This window comes from Populus alba, chromosome 13 (genome assembly GCF_005239225.2).
Source record: "Populus alba chromosome 13, ASM523922v2, whole genome shotgun sequence".
NCBI classification, from domain to species: domain Eukaryota; kingdom Viridiplantae; phylum Streptophyta; class Magnoliopsida; order Malpighiales; family Salicaceae; genus Populus; species Populus alba.
The window spans coordinates 1,548,234-1,562,336 of NC_133296.1; the positions used below are offsets into that span (position 1 = coordinate 1,548,234).

At 31.6% G+C, this 14,103-nt stretch overlaps 1 protein-coding gene across 2 annotated transcripts; it reads right to left on the reverse strand.

The window, feature by feature from the left end:
* Positions 1–1,444: 1,444 nt before the first annotated feature.
* Positions 1,445–4,540, reverse strand: LOC118060820 (uncharacterized). Of its 2 annotated transcripts, none has more exons than XM_035074111.2 (3): positions 4,095–4,540; positions 3,884–3,965; positions 1,445–3,332 (listed from the first exon to the last, which is right to left on the reverse strand). In XM_035074111.2, exons 1-3 carry the CDS (start codon positions 4,122–4,124, stop codon positions 1,594–1,596), a joined length of 1,851 nt encoding a protein of 616 aa, XP_034930002.1. In that variant the 5' UTR covers positions 4,125–4,540; the 3' UTR covers positions 1,445–1,593. The 2 variants fall into 2 exon arrangements, with proteins under 2 accessions (XP_034930002.1, XP_034930001.1); XM_035074110.2 differs by having other exon boundaries at positions 3,884–3,968.
* Between the last annotated feature and the right edge of the window lie 9,563 nt (positions 4,541–14,103).

The window sequence follows — 14,103 nt, forward strand, 5'->3', positions numbered from 1 at the left end:
AAATTAAAAATATTTTACAATGATAGCTTAAAAATAATATATATTATCTTTGAAGACATGTTACCTTCTGATTATAAAATATATAAATTTACTTTAAAATTATTTTAAAAATAAATTTATTTTTATATTTTCAACAAAATATATTTTTATTTATTTTTTCTTCTTTTTTTTCAGGACAGTAACCAAAAGCTAGCTATGAGCTGTATTAAATAAAAGTGGACGAAAGGTCCCCACAAAATCATGAAGTACAAGGACGATATTCATAATTAAAATGATCATGGACTAGATCAACACCATCAAAATAATCAAGTCACTTAACTAAAGCAAAAGGTAACAAGAGACGAGGGCCAATATAAAAAATAGTCGTGTAATTGATGATATTTTTTAAAATATTTTTCATTTAAAAATTAATAAAAATAATTTTTTATTTTTTATATCAATACATCTAAACTATTTAAAAAAAAACATTAAAAACTACTAATTCCAATCACAAAATCAAACTATTGTCTAATTAAAAACTTGTCTAAATGATGCCAGGAGAAATTTAAGAACGGTGGAGTCTTCAACGTGGATTAGGCGTGAGGGGTATAATACAGCCCGTATGTAAAGAGCTTAAGATCTGTATAACAAATTATGTATTTTTTATAAAAATCTGGAATAATCAGGGTTTTATTTATTAACCTGAGCTCATAAATACACTTTCTAACAGGTAGGATTTTCTCGAATTAAAAGAAAAAAAAAAAAGGGTATAATACAGCCGCAAACATTGCAATCAATCAGTATAAAGAAGTAGCAGAAGCCTGTTGCAACCACTCAGTCTCGAGAAACGAATCCCCGTGGAAACATCTTTATTTTTTGAAAATAATTGCAATGTTGAATTATATAAATTCTTTTTCTTTTTTAATCATTAAAGTGAAAAGGGATAGAACCATCATTTTGAATACTTGGGATCTCATCCAATTGATTTTTCCATAGCCGATTGCTTGCCTGAGTTTTTTTCTTTTTTATAATGAATAAAGCTTGCATGGCCCAGCAGATTAACCCTGCAATTTCCTAACATAGGCCCCTCTCTCAATTCGTATTTGAAATTAAAGCCATGTGATCATGCTGGCTATTGTCAAAAGAATAGATTTCAGTAAGAATAAAGTTTTTTTTTTTAATTTTAAAATATTTTTTAAAAATAATTACTATGATTTTTTCAAGTTCCAGTTGTAAATGGAATACACTATTACTAAAACAGCTTTACCTTTTAATGCACCATCCCAGCTAGAGCTCGAAAAGTTTACTAGAAATGACCAACATTAAATCATCCACTGTAATTTGCCTCTCTGACTTGAACTCAAAATTCTTCAAAAATTTACATAAATGAGGCCATAGATCAAGAACAGTTGAAATAACTGGTGTAAAAATCGTAGGAGTTTGAAGGATAATATATCACAAGGAGTGAAATAAAGAATTGGCCCCTATCTTTAAGTCACATAGGCATATTTGATATTTTGAAACCTTAGCACCCATCACATGAAGAAGAACATCTAACCCCATCAAAACAAAACAAGGACATGATTTAGCTAACTACTCTCAACAACTTCACATTCACATTATTCTGCAACTTTCGGTGTTCTCATCGCTGAAGAAGTGCGTGTACTGATCGGTCGCCGTAGTAGGCGGCATGGGGGGCGGCATGTAGTTCACGGCTGGCTGAGGGCGGGCGTACATCATCGGTTGAAACATGTCATTCCCTTGCTGCTGCCTCTGTTGATTCATCAGCATTGCCATGTATTGCTGCTGATTATAAGGATTCCCTTGCCCTGGCCCCATCCCTTGATAATAACCACCGTTCATTGCTCCCGGTGCCGGCAGTCCTTGCACTGTTGGTACATTACCCATCCTAGCATAATTGCCCATCGGGCCCATTGTACTCATCGGGCCCATTGGGCCCATTGGACCCATCTGTCCCATATGAACCATATTCTTGTGACCACCATTACCTGCTCCATCAATTTCAGGGAACCCTTGTTTATTTTTGTTAGTATCATGGACCCCACCATTTTTGCCTGCACCTTTCTTGGGCCCACCGCCATTATTGTTTCCATGTACACCTGCACTGCCATTATTGGTAGCTGTCTTGTTGGTACTACTATCGTCTTCTTTTTTACTCTTCTTACCGAAGCCTAGGAACCCACCACCTCTTTTACTATCTTTTTTGTCTTTACCATCTTGTTTCTTGTTTTCCCCCTTGCTTTTACCGTTCTTGTCATCACCACCTCCACCTTTCTTTCCTCCTTTGCCATCCTTGCCATCTTTCTTGTCTCCCTTGCCCTTCATTACCACAGGTATCTCAAAAACATCATCACCACCGCCACCACCTTTCTTGCCCTTTCCACCACCACCTCCCCCACCCCCGCCCCCGCCACCCTTTTTGTCATTAAACCCAGGTCCGCTCATCATACCTTGAGGCCCATGGCCATTGCCCATCATGGGCATCATTTTGTTTGGCATACCATGAGGCCCATGGCCATTTCCCATCATGGGCATCATATTGTTTGGCATACCATGAGGCCCGTGGCCATTTCCCATCATGGGCATCATATTGTTTGGCATACCATGGGGTCCATGGCCATTTCCCATCATCGGCATCATCTTGTTTGGCATGCCATTAGGTCCATGGCCATTACCCATCATCGGCATCATCTTGTTTGGTGGCATGCCATGAGGTCCATGGCCATTACCCATCATAGGCATCATCTTGTTGATTGGCATCCCATTAGGTCCATGTCCATTACCCATCATGGGCATCATCTTGTTAGGCAAATTATGACCATGGCCATTACCCATCATAGGCATCATCTTGTTAGGCAAGCCATGGCCATGGCCATGACCAAACTCTTCCTCGTCATCATCAAATTCATCATCGAACTCATCATCAAATTCATCAAACTCGTCATCAAATTCATCATCGAACTCATCATCGAACTCGTCCTCGTTCAGATTGAACTTAACTGACTTCTGGTCTTTATTTTGAGGCATCTTTGGATCCTTAGACCCTTTCAGCTGTTGTTGCATCATCTGTACTTGTTGTCCTTGTTGACCTTTTCCACCCTTCCCAGACTTGTTATCTTTGCCACCGCCACCGCCACCTCCACCTCCACCTCCCATTTGCATGTTCTTGAATTGATTATTAAGGTTTTGGAAGTTGTTTGAGCCCTTTTGACCTCCCCATAACTCTGCATGTTTCCCCGACTTCTCGAGCTTTTTAACGAGCTTGGCCGGATCTACATTTCCTGTCACAGTTACCTTCCCTTGCTCTGCATTTACCGTGGTAGTATACACCCCTGAGCAAGAAAACATTGCTACCACATTAGTAAAATTCAATGAAAACTGTCTGGCACTATGAGACAAACAACTAAAGTAAGATTAGAAAATGACACTTCTTCTAAGGCAAAGTCCCATCAATCAAGAACCCAATAATCTAAACAATGCTTCTGCTTTCTTGAAAGTATCATCTCCCACGAAAATTTGACCATCTAACCAAAAGGCTAGACACAACCTCCAAGCGACCATCCATCTCTCTTTCAACTGTCCTTCCCAATCAAAATCCTAACAAAATTTCAAAAGCATTGGCATGTCAACTCTGCATCTGCTATGATTTTTTTTGAAGAAATCATTTTCTGTCTAAAAAATATCAATCTCTTCTACAATTGAACAACTAACTTCCAACCTTCTTGACTCTCCATCTCATTAAATCCAAGTCTTCCATAAATCAGGACAGGAGACATAGCTAGTCAGATTAGTAATTAATTAACATTCCCAGGAGAATATAGACATAAAAATTAAATCTTTCTTGAGAGAGAGAGAGAGAGAGGTCACAGTATAAGGAGCATACCCTCGATTTTTTGAAGCAGTTTCTTTATTTTCTTCTTGCATCCACCACAGTGACACTCTATGTTCACTTTCAAAATATGAGTCTGCTATGAAAGGCGACCACAAAAAAACAACAACAGGGTCACACAAAGAATCAAGAACTAGACAAAAAACTGAAAGAAAGGTCCAAACTAACAAGATTTTAGAGCAAGGAAATGGATAGAGAGATATACCTGCATCTTCATAACCTCCTGTTTATTCATACTTGACAACGCAGAATTGAAAAAACAAGCAAGCTCAAACTGGAGTTAAAGAGAGTTTGAGTTAACAGAGAGAGAAGAAAGAGAACAAACAAATGGGGTTTTGTGTTTACTTGAGAGGAGAGGAATTACAAGAAAGAATGTGCTAGTGCTAGCGCTGCAAGGTATAAGAAAGAAAGAAAGGGTTAAAGGCGGTTGTTGGTGTGCATTTAATACCTATCCTTTTAGCTGTCTTCTTCTATAAATCAAATATTTTTAGGGCTAAACTCTGTAGCAAAGCTAGTGCTCCTCGTTTTTAAGCTCTATTTCTCTTGTTTTTCTCCAGACAAGAGGCGATTGTACAATGGGCAAGGTATCATGATAAAGGAGCTTGTAGCTAGCTTCTACCACAGCTGGACTAGTAGCTTTATATATATATCTCAGTCTCTCAGCTTCATATTCTCCTGAGTGTTTTACAGCTTAGATAACTAGAATATTGATTGATTTGGATACTTATTTTACTTAAGTATTATTTATTAAAGTAATCTCTTGGAATTGAAGTTTATTAAAGGTGTTTATAAAAAGAAGTTTGTTAACGGTTTTCTTAAAGGTAATAAATATTTATGATTCAAACCGTGTGAGAAATTGAAAAAATTATAAATGAAACTCAGCAACAAAATACTTGATTTCTAGTTATTTTTTAAAATAATTTGTATTTAAAAATATATTAAAATAATATTTTTTTTATTTTTTAAAAATTATTTTTTATATCAACACATTAAAATAATCTAAAAATTAAAAACTAATAATTTAAAATTAAAAAAATTAAAATTTTTATAAATTACTTTTAAAACGCAAAACCTTAATTTTGTGCATGATAAAAATTTCTTAGAAAAACCCATTATTAGTAAAATGGAAAAATTATAGTCTTTTGTTGTATGATAATGTACACCCATGTTGTGTCTTTTCAATGTCTATTTGTTTTATTATATTTGTGGAGTGATATTATATCATTAAATTTTGAATATTATGTTATATATCTATTAAATATCAATATATAATAAATTGTTTAAGCATACGATTCCAATGCCATTGTTGAAGCAGTGAATCTTTACAGTCCACACTTAAATTCCTGTAAGAGAAAAATCGATAAATTAGGTAATTAGCGTGTGAAATACAAATACAGACTGAAATAATATATATTTGGATGCCGTAATTGTTAATAAAAATAAAATTTTAATTTATATTAGAGTTCACAATCAAAATATTTATTTAAATTCAGGTTAAATTGGTAGACTCATTTATTAGAACCTGTCTGAAAATATAATTATAATTATTTTTTAAAATATTTTTTCATTCATAAATATATCAAAATAATATATATCTTTTAATTTTTTTATATTAGTATATATCAAAATGATATAAAATACAAAAAATATATTAATTTGAATAAAATAAAAATAAAATAAAAAGGTCAACTTGGTTGAATCCAAGAAAACTTTAAAGAATAATCAAGATGAGGTTATTTAAATTAAAAAAATTAATAATTGGATTTTAACTGAATGACTCAGTTTTTCAAAATAATCAATCAGGTTTTTCTTTTTATTTTTTTAATGAGATTGGCCATAACGCGGTGTGTACAAATATGCTTTGTCAAATTTCATTACCTCTCGCGGTGAGGTTTTTCTTACCAGTCAATCTATATCAACTTAAACTTATTCTCAGTCCGCCTATATTTATTGTTTTCAAAGAAGAATATTTTTCGTTTAAAAATTATTTTTTATATATTTTTTATTTTTAATATCAATATATTAAAATTATCATAAAACATTGAAATAAAATATTAATTTAATATTTTTTTAAAACAAATATACTTTCGAGTCCAGCCCTAACTAAGCCAAGTTTCTTATAAAAAAAGGTAGGAATTGATTTATAGAGTGTTTTGAAAATGTTTTTCCTTTTTATTTTGGGTTTAGATTGTTTTTTATGTGTTGATATCTAAAAATAATAAAATTATTTTGATGTATTAAAAAAAATTATTTTAAAAAATATTATGCATTATAATATCAAATATATACTTATTACACTAGTGCAACCAAGTTAAAAACTGGTTTAGTTTTATTTGAGAAAATAAAAAAACACCTTCATTTTAATTAATTTAATATAAATTAATTCATAAAACTCGTGACTCAAACTCGATAATAACCAGGGTTTAATAATATTGTTCAAGATTACGAGTTTGTTTGGTAGTGTAGTTGTAGTTATTTTTCAAATAATTTTTCGTGTTAAAATACATGTCAATGATATTTTTTTATTTTTTAAAAATTATTTTTGATACTAACATATAAAAATGATTTGAAAATGTTAAAAATATATTAATTTAAAATTAATAAAAAATTAAATTTTTTAAAAAAACAGAAAAAAAAATAATCCTGGAGACTCGAGAAATTCGGAGGAGGGTAGCTATGATGTATAGATATTCTTCCTCTCTTGATTATAGCAAGATTCCAACCTTCTAGGGTAGAGTGCTATGGGAGATAAGTCTGGCAAGAATATTCATGGCCCTTCTGTGGCCTCAGTTGCTGCTTAATTTAACCAATTAATTATGCAAAAACACCATACATGGGGAATTGTGAGGAAGACCGACATGATGTTGAACGACAAGTCTCAGGGGCTATTGCCACGATGATTAAAAAATTGCATAATCGATCTGCAGTTCTAAGAGATCTCAGCAAATTGAAAACAGAGCTCGCTCGTTTATCAAGGTGAGAAGAAGAAAAGTCAAGGACAATTTATTATTAAATAAAATCAAGTTACGCAGATTTTGAAACACAAAAGACTTATCAAATAAAATCGAGTCAAGGAAGATCTTAAATTTTAAAGGATAAAATTATAAAAAAATAAATTTTAAAAATTGCTAAAGTAATTGCAATAAAAAAAAATGACATATAAAGATTTTTTCATAACTCAGATTATTTTACAAATTCATAAAATGTCCTATAAAAAGCTAATAATATAAATGCTAAAAATAAAAGTATATGAGCTTAAAAAAACTATCAAATTATTTAATACAGCGCATTGCAAGTTTTATATAATCAGAAATTCTTCAAACACTTCTAATATGCTATATATTTATCAAACCTGGCCTAGATCTTACTCGATTCAAGATTTAAGTTACGAGAGTTAACTTAGTCAAACTATAAACTGATTAAGTCGACTTATAACATAGCTGGATTAATTTAAAGGTTGGCAAATTAACCTATATATGGAGCTAAAGCTGTTTTAGATAAAAAAATAATCTTAAAAATAAAATAAAACAAGTTTGAATAAAAAATACAAATATCATTGGAGTTCACTCAGATCCGGTCTCAAGAAATATCAAACCACCGTAGTTTTGATAACCATGCTTCTCAGAACATGTCCAAAACCTTCGATTCATTTTTTAAAATACATTTACATGTCAAAATTTATTATTTCTCAAATTCTGTAATAATAAATTTACCGGCGACGACGAGACAGCTCGAGATCTAAGCATATAAGAAATGTGGAGGAGGGGTTTTTGGCACGTCCCGGTGGAGGTCAAAACATCATTTTCAGAGGGATGGTGGCCATTGTAGCTTGAAAATAATGCATTCCAAAAAACAATATTACCCTTGGTGGCAAAAAGCGAAAGTGCCACTAATGAACAAAACATGAAGCCAAACTGTCACTCACTGAGGGATATTTCATGGAGGCATCAGGAACAGGAGCTGGGCATCTTGGAAATAATAATTCCAAGTTGTGCGCAGATGCATAAAAACACCAGAGTCAAAAATATACAGGATTAAAAAAGTGTTTGAGCAATGATTTTCTCTCGCTTTGAACCCTTCTTTATCAACCGAAATTATTGTCTGTCCACCTTAAAAGCCCAACCTCTAGATGCTTGAAGAAAATGCTGCCCTTCCCTGTTCTTCTTTTATGCTTTCCTTCGCCTGTAAAAGATGTCTGGATGGTGACAAAAAGTGTTCCTCATGCCACAAGACACATCCCCAAAAATATCCAACCTTGTATATTTTTGTTTTTGCTTTATAGGCTGTGACAGTGTTAGGTTACAAATCGGCTTTTCTAGCCCAATCTTTGACCGATCAAACCCTTTTCATTACATGTGAAATGGCCATGTTTGAAGTTTGAACTTCTTTAATCGTTTTTGAAACCTTGGGCTTGCAGATTCTGGTTAAGTATCTATCGCCTAGAAGAAATCAAAGCGATCTCAGGTACCCTCTAGGGTTTTTAACCTAATTGCAGACAAAAAGTGAGAGTGTTATGTTAGTAATCAATGCAAAATCAGCTTGCAGAGGTTAAGCCAATAATTAAACAAATGGAGTTACAGTACTGCCACTAATGTCCACCATGAGCACACGTGAGCATCACTTGATGTTTAGGTGAGAAGATGGCGAAGAAGACTGGCAGTTCACAGGGAATTCTTAATTCTGAATTAATTTCTAGCACATTTTGCAATAGATTATAGAGCTCGGACCTGACTCACAGTTCATCGTATACTGCCTTGTGCTCAATGCTGTCAACCTAGTTGGGCATGTGGCAAGAAGAACATCACAACTATTAAATTCTTGATCAAATCTGATGCCATTATTACTCCTTTCTTCTTCCTCCTTGTATCATGTATTGGATTCCTTTGAGCTATTGCAACTAGTTGTTCATGATTTAAAACTAATGTGGCTAGATTACACCAATCTTTAAATCATTGAAGATACAACTTATTTTTGGAAAAAAAAAACTGCAAGGACTCAAGTTTCAAACATGTAATATGAGTTTATTTATCATGGATTGCAATAATGAAGTGATGATTTTACCCTACATTACAAAATCATCATTAAGCCTCACATTGGGGGTAGGAAAGTCTTTTCCAAGAAGTTAAAAAGTCATCTAAGAATTAAACATGGGCAATAGCATCTTTACACTTTTATTCAGTACAAAAAATTACTTAATAGCCATTAAAAGCAAATCTCTGTAACCTAGATCTAGGGATTTTACTGTTTTTTTTTTTTTTTGTTATTTCATTATTATTTCACTCCTACAACAAACCTACAAGGGTTTTAGAAACTCAATTTTCAAGAAATTTATCTTTTTTCTATATTTATATGAAGATCCCTAATTTCATTCTTTGATCAATTTTGTTTAAACCACCACATTTTTGTTGTAATTGATACAAATGGGTTTTAAACGTCTTATCTGGTCGCCGAAGGTATTCCAACGATTGACCTCTCAAGCTTTTTTCAAAGTTTCTCTTATTTTCTCTTTTTTCTTCTCTAATCAAATCTTCTTTCACTTTGATTTTTAGTGTACAAGTGTTTTTCTCTCTCAAAATCCTCTCTTTTTACTCCGAACAATCATTTTTCTAACCTTTCAAGGTGAGAGGAAGGAAGAAAAAATGAAAATGCTACCTTTCTTTCTTGATTGAATCCTGTTAGTTTTAAAAAGATAATAACCAAAATGGTCCGATTGTTTCTAGAAACGAACCGATCGGTTCACTAAATCAGTCCAGTTGTTTATCAAAACGACGAGATCGGTTTTGGTACTGTGAAAAATTAATATTTTCAGCCATAAAATTAACTTTTTTTTTATCTTCTTAACTTTTTTTCTTTATATTTTAATTATGATTTAAAACTACCTCAATACAAAACACAAACTTAATTTAAAAGTCGTACAATTGCATGAACTTATTAGCTAAAATAGGAAAGAGCACTTACGCAGGGCTAGCCCCATTGTTTCCACCGTCCATGACACTGTAGGCATTATCAATCTATCTGGTATTATTAAAAAAATTGATGAGAGATGTTAAAGTGGGGGATCTAAGTATGTACAGTGACATATTCACACGATTCAGTACAGTTGTTCTGTGAAGAAGATTTGACAATCTTCAGTAGGGCCTTTCTCCGGCAAAAAACAATTATAGAGGCACAGTATTCCATCAGCGACACTGACTGGCTTTTTCTATAGACTTGACGGGATCAGTCCTGGGTCCCCTGCACGGAGGCCAGATCTGAACCCTTGTTGCTGGACAAACAACGCAGGGCAGTGTGGCCGATGACAGCCATGGCTGAGTTAGAATCTTACAGACCTGATAAGGCTCACAACTTGCTGAACCCGTTGCCAAAATGGGCCTCCCTGAGGAGCAGGCATGGCTGGGCAGACCTAACCTGACGGTGAAGGTTCACCCTCTACACTGCTGCCAAACCCTACCTTTAATCTTGTGTTCCTTTTATTTGTCCTTTTGTTTAGTGGTATTATTATCACGTAAATGCTTCTCCTTTGTTCATTTCTACTTCTTTTATTTTCCTCAGAAAAAAGCTGCGAGGAAACCTTGGACAGAAGAAGCATGCATCGGGTCTCTGCTTGGAGTTGTAGATCAGAAGGTACGAGCAACTTGCAAATCAGACAGACATGCTCAGAAATCATTATGCTCATCCCATGATTTCTAGTTGGTGGAAAAAAATATGCTTAGCGTAATCAATACAATCAAGAGAATAATATATAAATATATCAGTTAAAATAAGTGTATATATAAAGTATTTATTATTTTATTTGCATATCTTTGGACGAAAACAAGAAAATAAATAACATTGTTGTCAAAGACTACTGTTCATTCACAAGGCTAAATTACCTGTAGATTAGTGCAAACAAATAATTTTGAGGGTGATTTAAAATATGGTAGTAATTTTTTTTTAAAATTATAAATATATTAAATAATATATTTTTATTTTTTTTTTAATTTATTTTTTTAAATCAAAATGATCCGAAAATATTAAAAAAATAATTTTAAATAATTTTTTTTTCATGAAACATTATTTAAAATGAAATTACAAACAACACCAAAATTAACAATATCTCAAACGAATGCACTTCCAATTTAAGCCTACAAACAAGAAAACTCACGATTTTCTCGACCACAAAAGAACCTAAGAGGTAGAACAAGAAGACAATAGGTCAAGGGAGAAGAGTATATATTTCTCTGGTCTAAAAAATTACTCTTATATTTAAAATTTTAAAAAAATAATTCAAAAAAACGTTTAAATGTTTCAAATAAAGACCAAAATTGTTAGGATAATGTATTAAAAATTTATAATGGATAGATTCAATGAATTTGAATAAATTCATGAACATGGACTAATTAATCTAAGTAAAGCATGTTTGGAAATATGGTTGCGGTTACTTTTCATGTTAAAATGCATTAAAATGATGTTTTTTTTTAAAATTATTTTTAAGATTAGCACATCAAAACAATACAAAACATACAAAAAAAATTAATTTTTAGCAAAAAAACAAAATAAAATTTTAAATTTTGTTGGAACGCTATTTACACCACGTTTTCAAACAGTACCTCAAAGTCAAGTGCACACTTATATTTTTAATTCAGAGCCCACATTACTCATGTCTTTTTTTTATTTAAGAAACTGAATACCTTACTAGTTTAATTTTTAATTTTCAAAACATCACTATACAAACTACTTAAAAAATTTATAATATTTTAATATGAGATTACAACTTTTTAGTTTGAAAATTTTGCAAATCAAAATTATTTTTAAATTAATTTTTCATTTACTCACAATTAATTTTATATATACTATTTTTTTACATTAAAAAATTGATGTTAGAGAACATTTTCCAACGGCCGGGTCTTAACTCAAAAATGGAGTGAACTTCACTTATAATATGATATTAATTATACTCATTAACCACGCCATAACAAAATTTCCAACACTAATCTATAGTAGTGCAAGAAACTAAGAAAGTAGATATAAAATAGATAATTTTGATTTATTTTTAACCAAAAAAACCTTTTAAAAAGCACTTGCACAATACAAAGCACGTATTAAATCCAGCGAGAACAAACTTCTGTTAGATGCAGGGCACATCAATTATGATCAAGTGTTCCAAAAAGAAGAAAATAAGAGCAATATTTTAGAAAAGAAAATTCAAAAAGAAGAAAGAAATCATTAAAAGTTCGATCAAGTAATGACTAGAGTCCTCTCTTTTCAAACGAGTGTACACACTTGATAGATTCTGTTCTAGTACAGAGAAAGATATTGTTTTTCATCACTTTTTTAAACTCTATCCTCTAAAAAAACATATTTTATAATTTTAGATGAGTGAATAAAATCTTAATTATTTGAAGTTTTTATAAAAAATATAAAATTTAATTCAAACCCGAGACTTTTCATAACTTTTCCTCCATGGTTGTGGTGGCTTTGTCGTCTGAAGCATCCATGCAAATGAGGCAGGGAAGAGGAAGCAAGGTACACCAGACATTTACATGGAATTATTTACTTGCGAAAAGAGACACTTAGACGACATGGCATTCAAAATACAGCAGCTGACATGAAAGTTGATGGTCCAGTGCAGATTCAAGCTCCATGGAAAAAGCGTAAGGTCATTGATTCTCCCTTCATCTTTAGACACTATTCAGCATCGAAGGCTCCACTTTTGTCCCCCTCCTTTTGTCATACAAACCATGATGTTCTCCATGCTTTAGACATCTCAAACTACTTTCACCTCATATGATAACTTGTAATGCAAATATTCCAATCTCTCTCTCTCTCTCTCTCTCTCTCTCTCTGAGAGGCAGCAGGAGGAGGAGAGAGTTCAGCCCTGATAACGGCTCTTTTCAGACTGTTATCTTCAAATGATAATCTTGGACATTAACTAATAGTTTTAGACGAAGATTTTGTCTTCAATTTCTTTTTAAAAAGCTTATATAGCAAGAAAAGTGCAAGGTTCTCTCTCCTTACAGAATGGATATTGTAAAAGAAAAGCATGCTAATTCTTTCACTGTCACATGTGAGAAAATCCTTTAAGCATGCATCTATGTAAATATCTAAAGGAATTTGATTTTTATGATTTGATGTTAGGCGTTGATGTTTATGTACGTTGTAGAATAGGAAAGTTGGTGGTGCCTTTGAACTTTAGTAGGAGACTAGTCTACATGATGGGTTGGGCAAATCAATTTTTTTTTTTTAATATAATAAAAAATATTCAAATTATAAAAGAATTATTTAATACTCTCTATTTAATTCTTTAGTTAACTCAGTTTAAAATTAAAATATATAAAAGTTAGTTTGATTTCTTCTGGTAAGACATAGCTTCTAGCCTTTTATATATATATATATATATATATATATATATATATATATATATATATATATATATATATGTACACCCAGTTTTTTTGTAATTACTGGTTAATCATGTATTCGAGTTCAGAAAAATAAAAAAATTATTGGAAAGTAAGTGATGTTCTATAAGTTATTTTTCGAATACATTTTTTTTTAAAAAAAATACAATTATACAAACATGAAGAGGAGAGAAAAAATAACACCCATAACCCACCAATAATAATAATATTGGCATCTAAAATTTCTCTATTCTATTTATATTTATTTTTTAAAAAATAAATCTAAAAAATAATTAGTAATATTTTATGAGCACGTGAAATTTCACGAGACCTCCTTGTGAAAGTAATATTTTAAATTTATTACGTTTTATGGACTTCACTGCATGGATCAACACCCAACAAAAATGAGATATAATAGAAGAAAAGCCCAAAAAATTACCCAGGCCCAAAAAAACGTTTGTAGTCAGAGAGAATTAAGCCCAAAACAAAATCCAATAGATTATCTGAGTCAAGAAATTTTGATATTATAATGTTTATTATGATATTATCATTAATTACTTCACTACTATTTATTATTAATATAAAAAATAATGTACATCCACACACGTGATGATACAATTATATATATTATACACGTATATATATTATATTAAATTTAAAAGTTATAAATATTCTATGATATAAATATATATTTCAGATTCATTTTTCAATTTGACTTTGATAATATCTATATTTTATTAATTACTTACTATGTAAAATAATTACACCTTATTAATCACTCATTAGATAATATAATTATATAAAAAAATCTCACCTCTCAAATCAATTGAATTT

Coding starts and splice junctions, on each gene's coding strand:
- LOC118060820 (XM_035074110.2), bottom strand. CDS start 4,124: ATGAATAAACAGGAGGTTATGAAGATGCAG. Junction 3,969..4,094: donor AGGAGGTTATGAAGATGCAG/GTATATCTCTCT, acceptor CGCCTTTCATAG/CAGACTCATATTTTGAAAGT. Junction 3,333..3,883: donor ACTGCTTCAAAAAATCGAGG/GTATGCTCCTTA, acceptor TTTCTTGCTCAG/GGGTGTATACTACCACGGTA.